Here is a 20,067-nt window from a genome sequence, read left to right as displayed (position 1 = left end):
ATATATATATATATCCTGTAATACACTGCTTGGTCATCGACTGTCTATCACGTCTCGCTTGAACTGGACTGGACTAGACTGGGCTGGGCTGGGCTGGGCTGACTTGGCTTGTTTTGACTAGACAGCCTCACGCGCGGTGGAATACACACTGTATGTAGGTTAATCTACACTATCACATTGTCTACAATAGCGCACTGGGAAACTGCTTTACTTGGTCCCCCGCAAACGTCAAGGGCCGTGAGTCCTCGCTATATGGGACATAGGGGATACAGGGAATGAGAACTTTGGAGCTACCGAGGACGATTAGGTGGATTTTGAATGAAACGAGTGACCTACCTAGGCGGGATGTATAAGGTACACTGGACCTCTCAACCGGCGCGCAAAAGGACTTGATAGCGGAAGGCTGGGAGAGAAGAGAGAAGAGAAACATGTTGATACGGGGAAGTGACGGGCCCTTCGCTACGTTTGGACCAAAAAGGATCGTATTGTCAGAGAGCCAACTGACTAACTAAATAACTAGCTCCAAAGCTCTATCTCTCAACCTTTTTATACCTCGCATACCGAGTTCTTCCGAAAACTCCAGATCCATGTCGCACACGTTTCTTCGTCACAACTCACGGCTTCACCGTGACCCCCAGGGCCTCACACGCCTTCTTCCAGTAGGCAATCCTGTCGTCGTCGATGGTGGTCTGCACGCAGCCGGTGATGAAGGCGTCCTCCCAATTCTTCTGGCCGCCCTGACGGACCAGCTTCTTCTGGGCGTCGGTGCAGTGGGTGCCGTAGTACCACGCCGCGGCGGCGAAGGAGTATTTGTCCGGCTGGACGAGGGCGAGGACCTGGTCGGCCTGGGCGCTCGTGAGGGAGGTCCCTGCCGCTGGGGGGGGCGCGATGGCGGCGACTTTGGCCTGCAGCTCAGGGATCGAGTTGGCGTACTGCTGCACAAAGGTCGGGGACATCATGGAGCGGGTGCCCTGGCCCGGCCGGCCCGGCGCGGGGAAGTGGTTGCGGTTGTACTTGAACTGGCCGCTCTCGTAGACCATCCAGGAGAGCAGCGCGGCCTGTTCGGGCGCCGTGGTGACGTTGTACTTGGCAAAGCCGTCGACGAGGGCCTGCACGACGGGCAGCGACGACACGGCACATTCGTTCGGGTACGTGGCGCCGTCGCACGTGTTGGAGTCGGGGGCCATGTACAGCAGCTGGCGAACGGGGTCGGGGGGTCCAGCGGCGTTGGAATTGGAGTTGGAGTTGTCGCGCCGGTGGTGTCGATGAGCGGAAAAGTTCTTGGGAGACGCCGCAGCCAGAGCGGTGGATGCCACTGCGGCGGTGAACGAGAGAAGGCTAATCAAGGAAATCATCTTTGGGGGGGTTCTAGCACGTGGCTGGGGTCGACGTCTTGGGTCGTTTGTTAGATTCTGCGTAAAGGAAAGGGATATGTGGGGGGTATATTGAACACGGAGGATGAGTGAGGAAAGGCGGTCAAAGTTAGAAAGGAGAGAAGGAGAGAAGACTTCCAAAGCAGTAGGAGCAAATACAAAGAATATGTTGGGGTGACAAGAGGCCAGACGAGCAGAACAAAGGTTTGACAAAAATAGATAAATGGACAGCGAAATAAATGATCAAAATCGAAGAAAATAAAAGACCGCAGTTACAACAAAGACCAACAGACGACAGACGACAGAGGACGACGACAAGGCGGCTACAACGAAAACAAGGCGTCCCAAACAAAGCGTCCACAGCACCTCATCTTCAGATAAACTGTTCCGCAGGCTCAAAAAAACCCGACGAGTTGAACATGAGCTGTGGTGACTAGAATACACAGGCGTTTCATAAACACGAGATCAAGATCCAACGCCGCCGCGAATTGGCTCAGAGACGCCGTCGACTTTCAAACGAGGCTGGCATCAAGTGTTTCATCTTACAACCAATCACAAGTGGCAGACAAGTTCAGCTGAGGCTGTACAACAAAAATCCATATTTCAGTCTCAACATCGAACAAAATTCCATTAATACTTTTTCGCCTTTTCTCCTTTTCCCAAGACCAGACAGGGTATCATTATGTCCATCACCTTTGTCCTTTTACTGTCCAAGTCCCTTCAACCATAAATGCCCAATTCGACAACGCCATCTGTATTGGCTCAAGCAGCAACACCTCTTGACAGACTGATCAGACCTTACTCATCGTCTTCGGCCTCAGCATCCTCATCTTGTCCGTTGTCTTCGCTTTCCATCATCCTGTCGGCATGCTTCTCATCGAGAGTGTACTGGAGGCGGCTAGTGTCGACGTGGTTGCCGTCGGTCGTGTGGCTTTCATCGTCTTCCTGCTTGACCTCCACCTCCTTGTTTGATCTTCTGCTCCTCCTCTGTTGCCGGGGACGCCGACTCGGCGGAGCGGGTTCGAAACCTACCAGCCAGAACTCCCCTTTATTCTTCCCTTCTCTCACAATACCTTCGCTGATAGCCCACTGCTGGAGACCGTCATCAATCACTTCGTCCTCGCTCTTCCGATGGTCCTTTTCAAAGTGTCTACCAACATGTTCCATCCTTTCATCCCAGCCGAGAGACTCTTTGCCGTCGGCAAACTTCTTGCCACAAAATCCACATTTGGACTTTTGAGGCCCCTTGCGGCGGTCAACCCAGCAGCGAGCGCGAATGACTTCAAGCTCTGCCTCAAAGTTGTCTCGATCTTTCTTTGGCACGCTGCTCTCGGCCCTCTTGCTCCCGCTCCAGGGGGCATGCATGCGACGACAGTGCTGGGTGAAGAGGTCTTTGCGATTGAAGTCGTTAAACCCCCTGTGCTGAGTCCGCGCCGCCTTTGGTGAGCATGTGCCCATATCGCACCGGTAGTAACCAAGCTGGATGTGTTGAGAATTGACATGTCGTTTCCACTCATTTTTGTTGCCGAACATGGCGCAGCAACCGTAGTGGTGGAAAGCGCAGGGAAAATGCTTCGAGTCCGATTCGTCTTTGCTGACTGCCAGGGCCTTCTTCTTGGTCTTGGACCGTGACCTGCCACTGTGTGATGTGTCGACGACCTGGGCAGACTTCTGCACACGAGCTTTGGGATCAATGACTGCTGCTGGACGCCGTGGTCCACGCAGAGAGTGGCGACGAGCGGTCCCGCCCTGCCCGCGGGTGGTAGATCCTCTGGGGCTGAAGTCGGGGTCGGTGTCGGTCTCAGTCAACTCAGAGTCCTCCTCTTCGTCTTTCATAAATTCATCATCGTGCACTGGTTGGTCTGGTCCCGAGTCAGGAGGACTAAGGAGCTGTGCCGATAGCTCTATCCCCGCGGGAAAGTCGATCCTGGAGTGGAATGCTTCCTTGGCATCGACCGGCTCGTCGTCTTGTTCTGGATCCGGCGTGACCTGGAGTTGTCTCATGCTGGGGATAGTGTGGGTGGCTGGGACAGGTGTGGAAGGATGGGGAGACATCAAGAGTGGTTGTGAGGTCCAGCTCTGGCTCGCGACTGAAGACGTCGCCAAAGGAGTGGCGTAGAATCCCTGTGGCGAGGGAGCCATGGGAACGATGAGGGAGTTCCGAGTTGCATCTGGACTCAGAGCATAGTCGCTCCCCGACGAATCGCTGTTGCTGGAGAGAGCGAACCCAAAAGGGTCCGTGGGAGACAGATGCCGTTGGTGACGGCCTTGTTCAAATTCGTGACGGAAAAGGCCCAAGCCATCCAGTTGTGGCAGGGCTCTGGGTGCTTCATCCCACATGGGCTGGTGGCTGAAGCCCTGAGCGAATTGGTCGTACGAGATACAGGAGTTTTCAAACCCGCCAGGTCTTGGGCAGTGAGCATTCATGTCATACAGAGGGCAGGAATCAAGGAGGGGATTGACGGTGTGAAATTCTCCGGGGATGGACCAAGACTGTGTGGGAGTGCCATGGTCGTCGGCGTCACAATACCCATAATCTGGGCCCTCGCTCCCAAGCAAATCCTGCCAGTGTGAAGGACGATGCATGGTGCACTTAGCCAGAAGACAAGTGGAGGTTGGCTGCAGACTGCAAGGTCCAGTATACGGAAAAACTGACTTGCGTGATGTTCCACCGTCAGTAGAGGTGGTACTGACAGGCAGAGAAAAAGAGAATGGGTGAGGAGGAAAGTTCATGAGCCACTGGTACCAGGGAGGACGAGCATTTGGAGTATATGAATAAGATCACACATGTGTGGGTGGGCCACCATCGCTCTGTCCCAGCTGATAGACCAAAAAGCTGTCAAGCGAGACGAAAGGGGGGCAGCAACAGCATCACGGAATGAAGGAAAAGCGCATCGACACGAGCGTGCGCCATGAACATGGTCTGGAGGGTGGAGGGACAAGGGAGGAGCCTTCGTTGGCCATCCAGTCAAGGCTAGGACTCCGTCCCTTCCAGGAGTCCCAGGACTGCGCAGAGAGCAGAGCCGCATAAGCCAGTACTAAACCTCTTCTCGACTTGCCAGTGACTTTGACAGGGCGATCAGAAAAGGCAAGCTCGAGTCCTTAGTGCCGGAAACGTCGCAATGTCAATGGACCAGGGCATCAAGAGGGACTGACCGCCTCTCCTGCCATTGGTTGACCGGTGTGTCGCAGAAGTGACCCCCAAGTCTGCCTTTGACGCCTTCGCCTAACGCTGCCCAAATCCCAGGGACACCGAACTCGTGCAACTTGTCGCCCACTGCCACCACCGTTTTCTCGCGGCGAGGCGCCTTGAAGCTGCAGCTTTCCCTTTTGTGGGGAGTAGAGCCTTTAGCCCCCCTGCATGGCCCCGTCACGGCCACAAAACCTCACGAACCACAGACGATACACCATCAAGCCCTTTCTCATCGTGTGGTTGGACAGGTTCACCGTGTGTAGGACTTGCTCTCTGGTATTTTGGTGGAAGAGCCCGATCAGCCCACAGCTGAACACCCTGGAGCGAAAATTTTGTGAAGCCCGTCCCTATTCGGGTAATCGCTTTCTTATTCAGTGAGCGAGAGAAGAGGGGCAGCACCTCGATTGGGAAGGGACCAGACACAATATGATTTAAGCGACAGATCTGGATTCTGAGAAGAGGCGCTGGGATTAGACGAGGTTGCGACCTGGAGTAAAAGAAGACAGGGTGTGGCTCCGCTCGTATTGACCAAGGCATCACAAAAGCCCCTCTGATCCGGATAGGAAGGATGAGGGTCACCCAACTCTGGAGGGTCGGCACGATGGGGCTTCGGGGACGCACCAGACGACAAGACGGGGACCAACAAGGTTGGGGGGAAACTGGTAGCGGCCAGCCACGGGTTCCCAGGGTCAACAGAATAGCCCAAACTCAAAAAGATGCCAGATGATGCAGGGGTGGATGCTAAGAATATGACCGTGGCTTGACAGACACGAGAAGATGGCGCAACAACCCTGACCATTGAGACCATTCTGTGAGAAGTAGTTTTTGTGGCGGTTCTTGCTTTCGGAAAGTCTTGTCAATGGTGGACTTGGATTTCCCTTGCCGGGCATGAAGGAAAGTGTAATGCCAGGTTGGAAGAAGATAATGTCAGTGACGTGTCACCGCCATCTCCCCCAAGTGCATGCCAGGTTGATGCTGGAAGACGGCTGGCAGGGAGTGGAACTAGACCTAGCTCGTGAAGGTGTAGGCGAGCAAAAAGGCGATGTAGTGCATGTCTTCGAACAAGGATGAGGAGGAGGAGTTGGTGGTGGTGGTGGACGAAGAGGTTCCAGAGGGACCCAAAGGCGCGTCACAAGCTACTGGCGCAAACGGGAGGGCTAGCTATTGGCACTGTCCTTGCCACCGAGTCATCGTGTCCAGATATGCAGGGGTTTCAGTCTCGCAGGGTGAGTGAGGGAGGGCATCTGGCGGAGCTAGACATGCAGCTTGATGTTTTGTTACTTTAAGGGCAAGCCAGCCATGGGGGCGGATCGTCATCCAGGGCGGCGGGCGCAGGCAACACCGCAGCACAGTAGCACCGTCGCACGCGCAGGACCGATCTTCCTAGCTAAAGCATGAAATGCGAAGCATCTGATAAGAGGATGTTTGTATGCCTTGTCGGAGACGGGATTTGCCAGCAGCCGCCGAGTGAGTGGGTGAGAGAGTGCGCCGTGTACTCCGTACCAAAGTGAAACTCCAAAGTGGTCGGGCACCGGGTCGAATGACACCTCCCCGGGTTGAGAGGGTGGCAAATATCAGAACGAGAAGGAGGGAAACGGTCAGGGAACAAAAGTGCGTGGTCGAGGCGACAGAGTTGCTTGGGTTTGAGTGTGAGTCAGTGGGTCGACTTTGAGGTTTGAGGGTCTGGCAGTCTGGATAGAGTCAACCACGCGCTCACAAGGTCGATGGGTCAACGAATACCTACACAAAGAGTTGAGTCCAGGTACCAGTTTGTACTGAAGGCGACAGGCAGGGTCTACTAGTAGTGGATACGGAGGTGGAGACCAGCACATTTTTGGACGCCTGGAGGGGATGGAAGCTCTGGGAAGACGGGGTCGTAGATTAGCGGAGGCATCGTCACAATGACAAAGAAGCAACAGCAACAACATCACCAGCACTAAGCACCTCCGACCTGTTGATGAGCAATGGAAAGCCACAGGCGCCCGAAATGGAGTAACTATTGTACTTCGTATAGTTAAGATCCTTACCTGTGGCTCTCGGCCTCCAGAGTAGGTAGGTAGCTCACCAGAGGCTAACCAGATAGGTGGACCCCCCTGGGATCCGCCCCCATGATGCCCAAAGTTCTCGAACCAGAGTCAAGTTCCCCAAGCGAAAGCCCCGGTGGCCCTTCGACTGCGTTATGTGAGCGCCCGTTTCCACTATTTCTCGTTTCTACTCGTGGCCGCCAAAAGCTACCTAAGCAAACGAGTAAAAAAGCAAAAAACTCAATGGAAAATGCTCCCCCCTCGTGGGTCTCGGTCCGGATCATGGCTTTCCCCTCCCCTGCTTTCCCCTTTGCTTTTCTTTTCTTCGGCCTCTGGCATCCACCTGGAAGTTCCCGCAGCGAATGGGTGGAAAGGACCACACTGCTTCTTGTACTTTGTCCAGGTCTACATACGAGCACCGCGGAGCAGTCACTGCACCATTATTGACACATGCTCTCTCTTCCCCTAAGAAATAATTACCCATCTAGGAAGTTTTCGCAAACATCTAAGCTGACAGACTAAAAGCTTGTGGCCTGGTGGCCTGGTGGCCCTTTGCCTGGGAGGTGCGCTACTTGGTACAGAGTTTTTTTTGGCTCTTTTCGCCCATGATCGACGACGCAAGCACGTATTCTCTCTCTCTGTCATCACTGTGAATTGCCAGCCACTTTGAGCCAATCTAGCCCCCAACAAGTGAAGTTTGTTTTCTGTTCTGACCATACAATCGTATTGTGCTGATCATCTCATGCTCGCATCGTCATATGGTGAGGTGTCACCACTATCTCATGTCCCGTTTGATCGTCCCCCCCAATGGTCCGATCAAAAACCCCGACAGCACCAGACTGTAAACTGATGCCTGGTGTCCACTTGGAAGAATGTCCACAAGGTCCTCGGATGCTGCAGCATTAGCGTATCGCCCTCAGTCCTCGCCTACAAGAAATAGATAGCAACGAATTGTTACCGATTCCAATCGTCTGCCCTTATCTGTCCTTGCTCCCTGGTCTGCCGTTCCAGCGACGCCTCCTCTCCAGAACTTCGGACCTGCCATCCGCCGTTGCTACGAAGTACGGTCCCTCGTCCCTTCTGATTGATCAACCGTACTGCGAGACATCTCAACATTTATTGCGGTGGCGTCTCTCGACTCGGACACCAGCAAAGGAAGAGGAGGAACGGTGGTATGACCCCCACAATTGGTTGCGACTATCAAAGCCGCCAGCTCTGCTAGTCTGGAATTCCAATTCCCTTGTTCCTGGTCATTCGGCTGTCCTGGGTCTTCAGCTCTTCCGAATAATAACATGGGAATGGAGATTGCAGGATTTGAGCGTTGGCGTGGCCGAGAACCTCGACGCTTCCGCAACGATAGCGTCGGCCCAGACTTTCGCCAGTCATCCCCTCTCCCCCCATGAAGTCAATCACTATTCTTGTTTCTCCGTCACCACTTTGCTGATGGCGCTTAGCCAAAAGATCTCTCGATAACCCACGTGGTCACCCTTGTCTAGCTGAAGCCTCTTTTCTAGGTACCTCCCCCAGAACCGAAAGGGTCCTCCTCCAAGCCAGCCACCCAAGAGTCGGTCATGTCTACCGAGTACCCTGTCCCCTGTCTGCCCCTTGGATACCTTCGCGGCCTCGGATTCCTTTGAAAAAAAAGTGCACCAAAAAGAAAGTGAACACTGAATAGGCTGTAGCATCTTTGTTGTTCGTCCAAAGCTCAAGTTTTTACGTCAACTGTTTCAATTCGCCACTAGAATGAGCCAGGTCACAACCTTCTTCTCAATCACCCTCCCCTGCGCTTCCGCCCAGTTTGGATTGCAGGTCTCCTTTGGACCAACAGCTTCCTTCACCTTCACCAATCCGCTCCTCATGGCGTTTCGCTCTGCGTGAGCCATCTGATACAGCTTCCTGTTTGAGCCTTGCTCTCGCGGTGTTTTGCATCCGTCCCTTACTAATCCGGACTCGCCCGAGTCTAGATCATGTTCCTGGGCTGCTTCCCCGACTTACGCCTATTTGGTCAAAGCTGGAGCCCTTTTCGGTGGGGAGCACAATAATACTTCTCCCATAGCGCATCGCCGTGTTGAATTTTGCCAGACACACGCAACAAACGCTGCGCATCATGATACCTATTTCGTCCTGAGTCGCAGACTCCCTTCGCTTCCTGACTGCGAACCTTTTCCGTTACTGGGAAATCTCGCGCACTCGGACCCTCATCCCACCATTGTCATACCAGTCGTAGTCTTTCTTGGGTCTGGGATCGTGCCTCTCAATCACCGTCACTTCATCACCGGGTCTCAGGATTCCAGACCCCGATTGCTCGTCTTCCCGGGAGCGCGAGCGGGACCGTCGTCTTCGGCCTCTGCGGACACGACCTTGCCGATTCTCCTCATCACCGCGTTCAGGCTCACTTATGTATCCCAAAGACGACGAACGAACAGGCGGCGGACTAGGGGCATGTAGCCCTTGATGGCTATCCTCTTCCTGGCTTTCGTCTACATTACCCAGTCAGCAACAGAAGTTGACTAAAGTGCAGCCTCCAATTTGATGCTCTTACCTTCATACTCATGTGACATACGCCTGTTGTGATAGCGCTGAGCTGATCTAGATCGCAAGCGTATGTGTTCGTGGTGATCACTTGCACGATTGTTCTCCGAAGCATCCACACTCCGTGAGCGATGGCTGGAATAGTGGATAGGTACAGACACGTATCTGCTCCCGAAAGATGTTGGTCCACGTTGAGGAGAATATCTGTCCCGAGAGCGAGTATGTGGTGTTCCCGCAAAATAGTGCTGTTGTCTTGCTGCCCGATCTTCAATTGGTGGTGTCCCAACAAAAGGGTCTGAGTATTGTCTTCTGAGAATTCTTGGACCCGGTGTTGGCTGTCTTGAGTGTGAACGCTGTCTCCTCGCTGCCTCATCTTCGTAAACCCTGCCCTCGAAACCTTCATAGTTCTGCCTCCGTCCTCCACGATCGCCATCGTCAAAGGATCGCTCGCCAAGGGGAGAAAGGTGAAGTCGTTGAGTGTGCCTGACCAGGCCTCTATCTGCGGCTTCGCGACGCTGATATCTCCGTTGGCCGCTGCCATATGGCTCTTCTTCCAGACTCGACGAGGTCGAGTTGTTATAGGACGGAACTCTGTAGGGTTGATGGTCATAGTCGATTAGCTTGGTGCGACCCCTTGATCGAGCTCGACTTCGTGATCGGTGTCTCTGTGATTGGTAGGTCGACGAGCTTCGGCGAGGCAGGGTACGCGGCCGGTGGCGTCGTGGCCTAGGCGAAGGAACACTGTCTGAAGTATCACCATCTTCACTGTCCGTGGCCTCCTTTCTGCATTTTTGACAGATCGTTTTGCCTGGAAGTTGTCCTGGTTGGATGGGGTGCTTGTAATGATAGCGAGCAGACCGGTATCGACCACAGATCTCACACTTATATCTCACATCCCTTAGTGTAGCTGCCGGGCCCTGGAGCGGTACCTGAGGTCCGTAGGATTGGGTCTGTGAAGATCCTGTAATTGCATGTATTCCTGTGGGCATGCCTGGTGGCATACCTGGTGGGCCAGCTAGGAACGGCTGAGGCTGAGACACAAACGGCAAGGGTGGTGGGAAAACGGTCGCTGGCTGAGGTCCCATAGGATGAGGCGGTATTGATCCGATTGGGAAGATGCCTGGTGGGAGAGCTGCTGGGATGAACGGTACCTGTGTATTCATTGCATGTTCTTGACCATTATTTTTGTCCCTGGTGTCTGACTGAATTTGGCCATGCTGGTGTGGAAGTAGGTACATAGTGACGGGCTGCGGTTGAGCCTGAGAGGTAGTAGCCATTGGAGGAGCAGGATGAGAGCCAGAAGTCGCAGGAGGATTGAGTGAAGTGGGCGCAGGCAGCGCAAGGGGAGTGTCAGTTGCAGTGACGCACCGAACGTGATTGTCTTGCCGTGAGTCCCTAAGTGAGAAGAGTGAGCGAGTGCTTCGGCGGAGCAATGCCTGAGAAAGAAGTTCTCTTGCGGAGGGCATATTTGACTTCTTTCTGACAAAGTAAGCACGACCGTCTGGACCGCGCTCGATCCAGGTTGAATGGGTCTTCATAGTGAGCTCAGGTAATGATAAAGTAATGTGGTTGCGCTCGTGAGAGGATGTGACTCTGAGCTGAGAGGGCAGGTGCACACTAACCTTGGGGGAGCATTGACATCGTTCACAAACCCAAAATAGGCATCATATGAAGGGTAGTAGGTGCGTGAATTACCAGGCATACAGTAGTACGAGCCGTATGGTGCTTGCCACATGATGGTGCGGTAGAATCGAGAACTCTGGTTCAATTGATGATTGCAGAGGCAAACAATGGCCGTCACCTTTACGTATTCCACAATTTCCGCCAGAACGCCATTTCAAAGGTGAAGGGAAGAAGATATTGGATCTTTGACGTTCTGAACAATCAAGACCAGCCAGGAGGACTATAGTCCGAGTACTAGGAAACAATAAGAGGAGGGAAGGTGAGGAAACAAGCCTTGGACTGCATGGCGATGGTATGCGCAGGGCAAGGGAAAAGCAAATACGAGCCACTCTTCACTTGTACCTTGTGGTTCGTGGCTCTAACAGTTGCCTGTGGAGAACTGTGATAACAGCAGGTGAAGTGAGGATGGTGGCCTGCTGCCATAGAGCGAGCCTTGTGGTAAGTTTCTAATGGACGTCCTCCTCTTCGTCTTCTCCTCTCCTTCCCTCCCTCGGCACGCACCAATCACATCGTGTAGTCCTCTTTACAAGAATCAAGCCGGAAAGGAGAATACTGCGACATGAGGCTCTTCTGATCTGTTTGGCCTCGGTTCAACTGGGTACTCGACGGTAGGGGTATAGTCTAAGCTGGACGGTCTAATTAGACATTTCCATGGATCATATTCATCTCATGCAATATTCATTGCCATGTGAAGTGGGCAATAGGTTGATTTGCTGCTCTTCTCAAGCACAACAGCGAATGTCGTTGCTTGAAGCCTTGTGAGTAACGATCCGAGCCTCGTCATAATTAGCGTGCCAAGTCGTCAACACGGGAAGGTACTTGGGAAGGAGTGTCACAAAATGTCGAATCTCCCCATGTTAAAATACATCGTACGGGATATATTCAGGCGTGAAGAGCGAGAGGAAGGCTGTGATAGAATAAGGATTGCAAGTACCTCGTACAACAGGTTCGTACAGTAGGTCAGGCAGAAGGGTCCTTGAACACGCAACACACGTAAATGGGGCGTCGTCATCGTGCATCTGGGGCTCCCATTTCTGATTGGCGGGTTCAAGAATTCCTGTTTGTTGAGCCTGCACCCGCTTGTAGGCAACTATTGTGCGAAACCTGCTACTGACTTCGAATCGCTCTATTGAAATCCAAAGGACGACAGACACCCAAATATCTCGAGACCGGCCACCTCATTCTACTCTCCATATCCTGAAATGTGGTTGTCACGGTGTACTTGACGCAAATGACTCCGCATTGAAAATCCCCGATCACTTCGAACCTCACCATGGCTCCATTCAGTGAAGCCGACACCAAGATCTACCGCAGAGATGTGGCTTCAGGCGGCCGAGCCCTGTCTGCGGCAGAACGTGAGAAGCTTTTGCAACGATATCTTCCTACACCACCCTCAGAATCTTCGCAGAAAGATTCACAAACGCCCAGTACCTCCCAACGCTCGAAAACAAGAGGGCACAGGAGAAGAGTGCGGCCTTTCCTGAAGTCGAAGTTGCATTTTTTAATCTTCTTCCTCATACAACTCGTTTTTGGCATATACATTCGATTGCGCCAGATCTACCACGCCACCGTTTACCGTCTACTCGGCATCAGGCACCATCACCACCGCACCCCAGAATATATACAGAAAGATGTCAAGAACCTCGACCGCATACCTGAGCACCTCAGTGTGATATTGAAGTTCAAGTCAGAGGAAGATGGTGGACTAGAAGCATTAATGGATGAGGTTGCAGAGCTCTGTGCTTGGTCCGCAGCTGCTGGAATCCCCCTGCTGAGTGTCTACGAAAAGTCGGGGATATTGAAGACGTACATGGTGTCTTTGCAAGAGCTGGTGAAGCAGAGACTTTCGTCTTACTTCGGTGCCCCCCCAGCGGCGCCGACTCTGAGAGTGTTTGCTCCCAACCATCCCTCCATGAACCTGTCGCGGACGCCCTCACCGCTACTTACAGCACAATCAGTTCCCGATGGAATTGAAGACTCGCGCGCCGACACGCGGCCACCCCATCTGGACCTTCTCCTGCTGTCCGCCACAGACGGACGAGACACACTGGTCGACTTGACCAGGACCCTAGCCGAGATGGCCCAAGCTCAAAAGTTGCGCCCCAAGGACATAACCTCCAATCTCATCAACACCGAAATCAGCGCGACGACCGCGATCCCGAACTCGAAGCTCGCGGGCGCCGAGCGACCTGCTGGGAAAGAGGTCGAAGCTGGCGAACCAGACCTTGTCATCGTGTTCGGCCCAGTTGTGAAGCTGGACGGATACCCACCGTGGCAGATCCGGCTAAGCGAGATCTTCTGCGTGGGCGACTCGGGGGGTGATGTTTCTGGCAGCGGCAGCACGAGGGTTGAGTATCAGGCCTTCCTCAGAGCGCTGTGGAAATACGCCGGGGCAAATTTCAATTTTGGGAGATGACAGATTTGTACACATTTACGGGACAACCGATGGCGATGGGCATCGAGCCGTTAGCCGCGCCCATGCACAGACAAAATCATATAAGATTTCCTGAAGCTCTTGCGAAAACCGGCTATTATACAGCGAGAAAAGATACCCTGCAATGAATACCTGCGAACTCGCCCAATCCCCTGATGTGATTCCATGTTACCTGTGTCCTCCTGTTTCCGTCCAACGACCCAGATGACACGCGCAATCGGCTTTTTCATGCTCGTTTGGTCCTACCTCGTCCAGAACCTCCCAAAAAGGGAGGAGATGACGGCTTTTGCCAATTAAACATTCCAGATACAGAGCTCGGATATAGCAATCGACGGAGTCGAGGGCATGTCGAAGTGACTGGCTGTAAGTGATTGATGGTAATGGTGATGGTGGTATGATCGTATACATCTATCATGTGTCAGCTGGGGCCTCCTGCCGTGCCACAGCGGGGTAGAGGTCGCGCCTCTCAGACTCACTCTGACTTGTTCGTAGTTTGGAGATATGTAAGCCGCCTGTTTGGACCTCCGGCTTCGATCTGGCATGTCGGAGGCTAAAGGTAGACACTGCTGACAATGCGACCTTGTCCTCTTCCCAACCCTGTAACGTTCTTTCAGATATACCTGCTTCAAGTATCTGTTTGAGTTACAGGCTCTTTCATGGTGTCGAAGTTCCTGAATAGTCGAAGAGGAGAACGTCACGTTGTGCAATCCAACACATTCAGAAGGAATTTGTAACCTCCAACTCCATGCTTTAATAGGATGAAACACCCTCATGTCCTGCAAAACTTTAGTCATCGTAATCATCATCGTAGCCGGTATAAGTTTCCCACATCTCATCGTTTCGATTCGAGTGAACGAGGGAATGCATGACGCGCTCATAAGTCCACATTGTGACGGCTGATGCTGGCGCGGCCTACATTTCAGTCAGCCACTGACGGCAGACCCTGTGAGAGAGAAAATACTTGCCTTGATCAAGCTGACAGTCAGTCCTCGATACCAACCTCGATAGCCTTCCTTAGCCCAAATTGTGGTGAGTGCACGAATAACGCCCGTATATTCGGGAATGTTCGTATGAATATACCTGCTCCTCGTCGGGCCCTGCACCTGCAGTCGCTTCCTGACCAGGTCCAGAGGGAAGACAGCGGTCTTGGCAAAGATACTGGCAAATACACCAGCAGTGGCATCGCCGGAGCCGAATGGTAAGGTCTTGCCCCCAATGTACTGATGTAGGAACTCGTAGCTCATGAAGAAGAGGCCCATGTAAGGGACTATCTGGCCTAGCGCAGCACTGAGGCCGCGGAAGAAGCCGCTAGGTCCCTCGCGGCGGATAATGTCTTGAACAGAATTGGCGAGTCCTGTATAGACCTTTTGCGGACCCTGCGCAGCGAACCGTGTCCGGAGAAGATCCAATGGATACGTAATTGAAGTTGCGGCGGCGCCAGCTCCTGCTCCGCTGATGAACGATTCAATCGATGGCGGCGGACGTGTCGGAAGCATAGCCTGAGCTTGGGTAATGGAGCGATAGGCCGTAAACTGGACGCCGCCATATGTGATGTACATGAGCTCGGCGGGGATATTGCCCTTCCACAGCGCGCGGATACCCTCATCTCTCACGATTGCGCGCAAAGTCGAAAACACACCCTTGTAAATTGGGCCTTTGATACCATCGCAAGATAGCGGATCAGAGAGTGAGTGTGGCTGAAGCTGAAGTCGAATTTTGACCACGTCTAATGGAGCGATGACGAATCTGGACACGAGGCCTGCGACACCACCGGCTATAACGACTTGCTGTCTCGTGCCCTGGTACAGAAGAGAGAAGATAAGCAAATCCAATCAAATGAAAGAGAAGCTTCTAAACATAAGGATACGTTGGATGGACTTACCTCGTCCTTAAGACGCTCGATCTCCTTCGACATGCGCCCTGGACTGGCTCACCGCAAGCCGCTCCACCGGTGGTGAGGTGTTTGTGGTGACAAGATTGCGGTGGTTGTGGGAGAGAGAATCAAAGAAGCAAGAGGAATGGCGATGACATCGTTTATGCGTTTATGCGATTATCGACTGGTGCCAGTCATGCCCGCGTCACCGGGCGCTTTTCGCGTTGGAGAAGCTATTTGGCGAGCAGTGGTGTTGCGCACGTGAGTTCGCGTATCCTTTTGATTGTAGAATACAAGATGGTTAGGTGAGGTTTCACGACATCGCCAGTCTTGCCATGATTGGTATTTTTATGTAAAGCGATTCTAGGATCTAATTCAGATAGGATTCGTTGTTCGAAAGGAAAGCACCATTTTCATGAATTGGTCGTTGTAGGAGGGTCGAAGAGAAAGGGTGGGGATGGGTTTGGAGCGCGTCATGAGTTCTACTTGTGAAGATTTAAACAACGTCCGACTTCACACATCGTGGTAAATTCACCGCTTGGTGACGAGTCGCCGCCACCCTCTTGTTCAAACTTTCGTCGTTGTATCATCAAAGATGTTTTCCGTTACTCCGGTGGCGCATTTGATCCCACAAAGATGTTTCGCAACCCTCGAGAGAATGCATCTCTCCCGATAGACGAGCGAGTCCTTCCCTACCTTGGCCGGCCTCCAACCCCTCCCCCTGCGGGCCCAAAAAAGAGTCCCTACTTCTCCTTACCCGCCCAGTACGCTCAAGAGGTTGCAGACCACGCCTCCAAGAAAAAGAGATCCCCCATGTCCAAGGCTTCCACATCCGGTCGTCAACCCTCCTCAAAAACTTCTGTGGCAAAGAGAAACGGGTCAGGTCAGAATCAAACCATACTCAACTTCTTCGCAAAGTCAGACAAGAATGATATCAACGGCGCGGCTACGAGCGCTCCTCCTCCCTTGTTCTTCAAGGATGTGCAGTCTACGATTGAGACGCAGGAATTAGAGGAGAACGAGGCCCGATTTCACGAAAATGGCGGGTCCGTCAAGAAGAGGCGAATTCATGATGATGATGAGGAGAACTTCGAGGACCTTGTTCGCACCCCCTCACCTGGACCTGAGAGTGGTGCTGGTGAAACCAGGATGGAGCAGAACTTACACAGTGGGAATGCAGAGCCAGTGAAGCCACCCAAGAAGTACAGAGGTGGATTCCTGGATGACTCAAGTGACGAGGAAGATATTGCCTGGACTGCGGCCATCAATAGCGCTGCCAATGTCGCCGATACCACGGAGCAAGTAGGAGACACTAGCAACTTGGAGTCTGGGAGCACCATTGACGTCGATATAGGACCCAGGACCACAAGAAACGTCTCCCACCTGTTTGACTCGGATCCTGTCTCCAGGAAAACCAATGCCACCGACCAAGATAGGTATGAAGATTCGGCAATCCCTAGGAGAGATGTCCCACACTTGACACGTGAAGAAACAAGTGTTTTCGAGCCTGGAGATTTCGGAGATGATGAATTTGAGAATGATGAATTCTTCGAAGGAGGGGAAGAATACATGGAACGCAAGTGGATGGAGGAGCAACGGGAGATGGGGATGGACTTTGACAACGAGGACTCGAAGTCAGAGACTGAGAGCGTCAGAACGCCACGAAGCGTTGTCGACGATGACGTTCAAGTTGATGCCGAGGAAGCTGGTTGCATTTCAGTCTGCCCAATATGTACCGGGAACTTGAGAGGACTCTCCGAAAACCAGGCATCGGCACATGTCAATGCCTGTCTTGATGGTAATGCTGAACCACTTCCAGAAGCACACGATTCTCGATCTGCAAACGAAACTCGCATGTCCACGGACGTTGGTGAAGTGGCTGATGTGCCAAAGCGGTTCCAGCGTGCGGCAGTTGCTCGTCCTGCCCAATCCAACCCTTTTGCTGCTTCGAAAAATGGGAAGGGAAGTTCTGCCTTTGCTAGGCTCATGTCTGGCCATGCAGAAGACGCTGCTTGGGCTGAGGCTGCTGCCCACGAAGCTCGATCTCGTGGGAAACCAGCCTATCAACGTACCTGCCCCTTCTACAAGATCATGCCTGGCTTTTACATCTGTGTCGACGCCTTTCGGTATGGCAAAGTTGAGAATCAAAACGCCTACTTTCTCAGTCATTTCCACAGTGATCATTACATCGGCCTCACCTCTTCATGGTGCCACGGGCCTATTTACGCCAGCAAAGTTACCTGCAATCTAATGGTTCAGCAGCTGAAAGTCGATCCCAAATGGATAGTTCCACTAGAATTCGAGAAGAAGGTCGAGGTGCCGAATACAAAGGGGGTCTTCGTCACCATGATTCCTGCCAACCACTGCCCTGGGTCGTCGCTCTACCTGTTTGAAAAAATCACGGGTAAGAACAAAGATGGATCTCCAAAGCTAACCCGTATCCTTCATTGTGGGGACTTTCGGGCGTGTCCAGCACATGTTGCTCATCCTCTCCTGCGTCCTGATGTTATCGACAGCGTCACCGGCTTAACCAAGCAACAAGTCATCGACACCTGCTACCTGGACACAACCTATTTGACTCCCAAGTACGCTTTTCCAAGCCAACATGATGTCATTGATGCCTGTGCTCAGATGTGTGTCAGTCTGTCCAAGGAGATTGTGGACGACAGTGACGATTGGGAGAAAGTTAAAGCCAACCGCGCCGGTAGTGCGATGAAGAAGTTCCTTGAACAGGGTGAGGCCAGCATCGTGAGGCCGGATGATGAGGAGGCAGAGAGGAAACCGAAACTACGAGGACGTCTGTTAGTTGTCATCGGCACCTATTCGATCGGCAAGGAGCGAATCTGCCTAGGAATCGCCAAAGCTCTGAACTCCAAGATCTATGCTCCGCCCTCGAAGATGCGCATCTGTTTGTGCCTCGAAGATCCTGAATTGAATGCCAGACTAACGAAGAACCCACTCGAGGCACAGGTTCACATGCAGACATTGATGGAGATCCGAGCCGAAACACTTCACGACTATATGATGACTTACAAAGGTCATTTTGCTCGCGTGGTCGGTTTCCGACCAACGGGCTGGTCTTACCGGCCCCCAACATCACGCTTCACTGAGAACCCGGCCGTCAGTACTGTGCTGCATTCCGATGGGTGGAAAACACGATATACTATGCGCGACCTGGCTCCTCAACGTGGAAGCACAAGGGAGTCGAACTGCTTTGGAGTGCCTTACTCTGAGCATAGTTCCTTCCGGGAGCTGACCATGTTCTGCTGCGCTCTCAGGATCAACCGCATTGTTCCGACGGTTAACGTGGGAAGTGCGAGGTCCAGAGAGAAAATGAAGGCATGGATCGAAAAGTGGGAGGCTGAAAAGAGGAAAAATGGATTGTTTACAGTCCAGGCAGGGGCTGAGGGATGGGGAAGTGGGGATGGGAAGCTGAGCTATGGAGTGTAGTCGTGCGATCCATGATACCATGTCGATGCACAGATGAGTGTCATGAGTTGTCACGCAGACCCTGATGGCCGTTCTTGCGGACCTGAGATGGTGCGTAGGAGGGCAAGGCTGTTGTCATTGTATCTCGTTCGAGCATCCATGCATAAGGGGGGAGCTATCAAGTCCAAGTCGGTGGTTTGGAAGAAGTCGGCGACCAGCCAACACCCATACCCATGCTCCAGCATTGATCTCGTCCAATACAATCATTTGTAAGTCAATAATTTTCCATGGCCACATCTGAATCGTGCACTGGAACCAGCAAGTGACTCCCTCGGGGCGATGACCTGTCGTTTTCTTCGAAGGTCGTTTGCCACATCCGGGAGAATGTTCTCAGCATGCTGCAGACCATGAAATGGCACCTTCACGCATCTCAATCAGAGCAATACAACCCATCTCTACACCGCCACCGTTGCTGCGAGCCATCTAGCTCTACCATATTTCGCAACGCGGTGTCGATGGGACATGCTTTCACAAGCCATTTTGGTTCCATTCAGTGCCCATGGTAATGTTATTCGCAGCTCATTTTGCCTTGTCGCCATTTTTTCTAAGTCCCTTTTCCCTTCTGACTCATTGCTTCTCTGCGACAAGCATCCTCCAAAAGGCCTCTGTCGACCTTATCAGGTGGCAAGTGTACATATCTTACCACCGAGCCTCTTATAAAGATGTTCTTCACGGAAGACAAATGAGGGTATTTCAATTCATCCAGCACTGTGATGTCGTCGAGTTTGATGTTTAGGTATTGATCGACGGACTTTAACGTGCCACGGATGGAAATGTCGTTTTTCAGTTCGACCGTGACGGTCTGCTGGGTCAGGGTTTTGAAGAAGCTGTTCGCTGGTCAGTGCAAGCCATGAGAGCGCACTGAGGGTTAGGATAGGGTACCTGAAGAACAGCATGGTGGGTGGCTAATAAGCGGTGCGCCAGCAATTTCGTTCAATGCTGCGCCTGGAATTCAACTTGCGCTCGTCGCGATTCAAGAATACGACCACTCACAACTGTCCACCCCTTCGTCAGAGCATCATCCCATACATAGTGTGGTAGAGACATGGTTCCGCAGCGGAAACAATGCCAAGGAATTCGGAGGAAGTGCGGCCGTGGCCTTTTTGGCCCGCAGAACTTTCTAGGGTGAAGTATAAGAATTAAAAGCGCAACCATTCTCCTCATCTTGGTTCTGGTACAGATTTGCCAACCTTATCCAGGCTTTGCTCCACTGATAGACCGGTTTGATATTCACTCGTTTCATTGGATTCTCGTCTGTGAGAACTGGGCCACCTTCATTGCGAGTGGCTCGGCAACGGTCCGCTCGCTGGCCAGATGTGACACCATCACAATGTCAAGGTTTCCCGGTTGGCTCGACCCAGCATGTGGCTATGATGTCGATGCCCGCATGGGCAAGCAATGACATCGATGATCTGATTCATCGACTCCTTCATTTCCCTGCCACCCACTCGCGATCTTGACTCGAG

The 20,067-nt window shown here is 52.7% G+C and overlaps 6 protein-coding genes across 6 annotated transcripts; 2 read left to right on the top strand and 4 right to left on the bottom strand.

The window, feature by feature from the left end:
* Window positions 1-614: 614 nt before the first annotated feature.
* On the bottom strand, window positions 615-1,355 carry AYO20_11520 (hypothetical protein; the record flags this gene model as incomplete). The annotated part of the gene is made up of 1 exon (XM_022649767.1): window positions 615-1,355. One exon carries the CDS (start codon window positions 1,353-1,355, stop codon window positions 615-617), a length of 741 nt encoding a protein of 246 aa, XP_022494267.1.
* Window positions 1,356-2,171: 816 nt separating this feature from the next.
* On the bottom strand, window positions 2,172-3,959 carry AYO20_11519 (hypothetical protein; the record flags this gene model as incomplete). The annotated part of the gene is made up of 1 exon (XM_022649766.1): window positions 2,172-3,959. One exon carries the CDS (start codon window positions 3,957-3,959, stop codon window positions 2,172-2,174), a length of 1,788 nt encoding a protein of 595 aa, XP_022494266.1.
* A 4,800-nt stretch (window positions 3,960-8,759) lies between these two features.
* AYO20_11518 (hypothetical protein) lies at window positions 8,760-9,732 on the bottom strand (the record flags this gene model as incomplete). The annotated part of the gene is made up of 2 exons (XM_022649765.1): window positions 8,760-9,070; window positions 9,141-9,732. The coding sequence occupies 2 exons, from the start codon at window positions 9,730-9,732 to the stop codon at window positions 8,760-8,762; spliced, it is 903 nt and encodes a 300-aa protein (XP_022494265.1).
* A 2,346-nt stretch (window positions 9,733-12,078) lies between these two features.
* On the top strand, window positions 12,079-13,221 carry AYO20_11517 (hypothetical protein; the record flags this gene model as incomplete). The annotated part of the gene is made up of 1 exon (XM_022649764.1): window positions 12,079-13,221. One exon carries the CDS (start codon window positions 12,079-12,081, stop codon window positions 13,219-13,221), a length of 1,143 nt encoding a protein of 380 aa, XP_022494264.1.
* Window positions 13,222-14,025: 804 nt separating this feature from the next.
* AYO20_11516 (hypothetical protein) lies at window positions 14,026-15,154 on the bottom strand (the record flags this gene model as incomplete). The annotated part of the gene is made up of 3 exons (XM_022649763.1): window positions 14,026-14,151; window positions 14,220-15,038; window positions 15,122-15,154. 3 exons carry the CDS (start codon window positions 15,152-15,154, stop codon window positions 14,026-14,028), a joined length of 978 nt encoding a protein of 325 aa, XP_022494263.1.
* A 594-nt stretch (window positions 15,155-15,748) lies between these two features.
* Window positions 15,749-18,562, top strand: AYO20_11515 (hypothetical protein; the record flags this gene model as incomplete). Its single annotated transcript, XM_022649762.1, has 1 exon — window positions 15,749-18,562. The coding sequence occupies one exon, from the start codon at window positions 15,749-15,751 to the stop codon at window positions 18,560-18,562; it is 2,814 nt and encodes a 937-aa protein (XP_022494262.1).
* Window positions 18,563-20,067: the final 1,505 nt, after the last annotated feature.

Source organism: Fonsecaea nubica, assembly GCF_001646965.1.
Source record: "Fonsecaea nubica strain CBS 269.64 chromosome Unknown Scaff161, whole genome shotgun sequence".
NCBI lineage: Eukaryota > Fungi > Ascomycota > Eurotiomycetes > Chaetothyriales > Herpotrichiellaceae > Fonsecaea > Fonsecaea nubica.
Note: the sequence above shows the minus strand (reverse complement) of the source record. Positions and strands in the feature narration are given on the sequence as shown.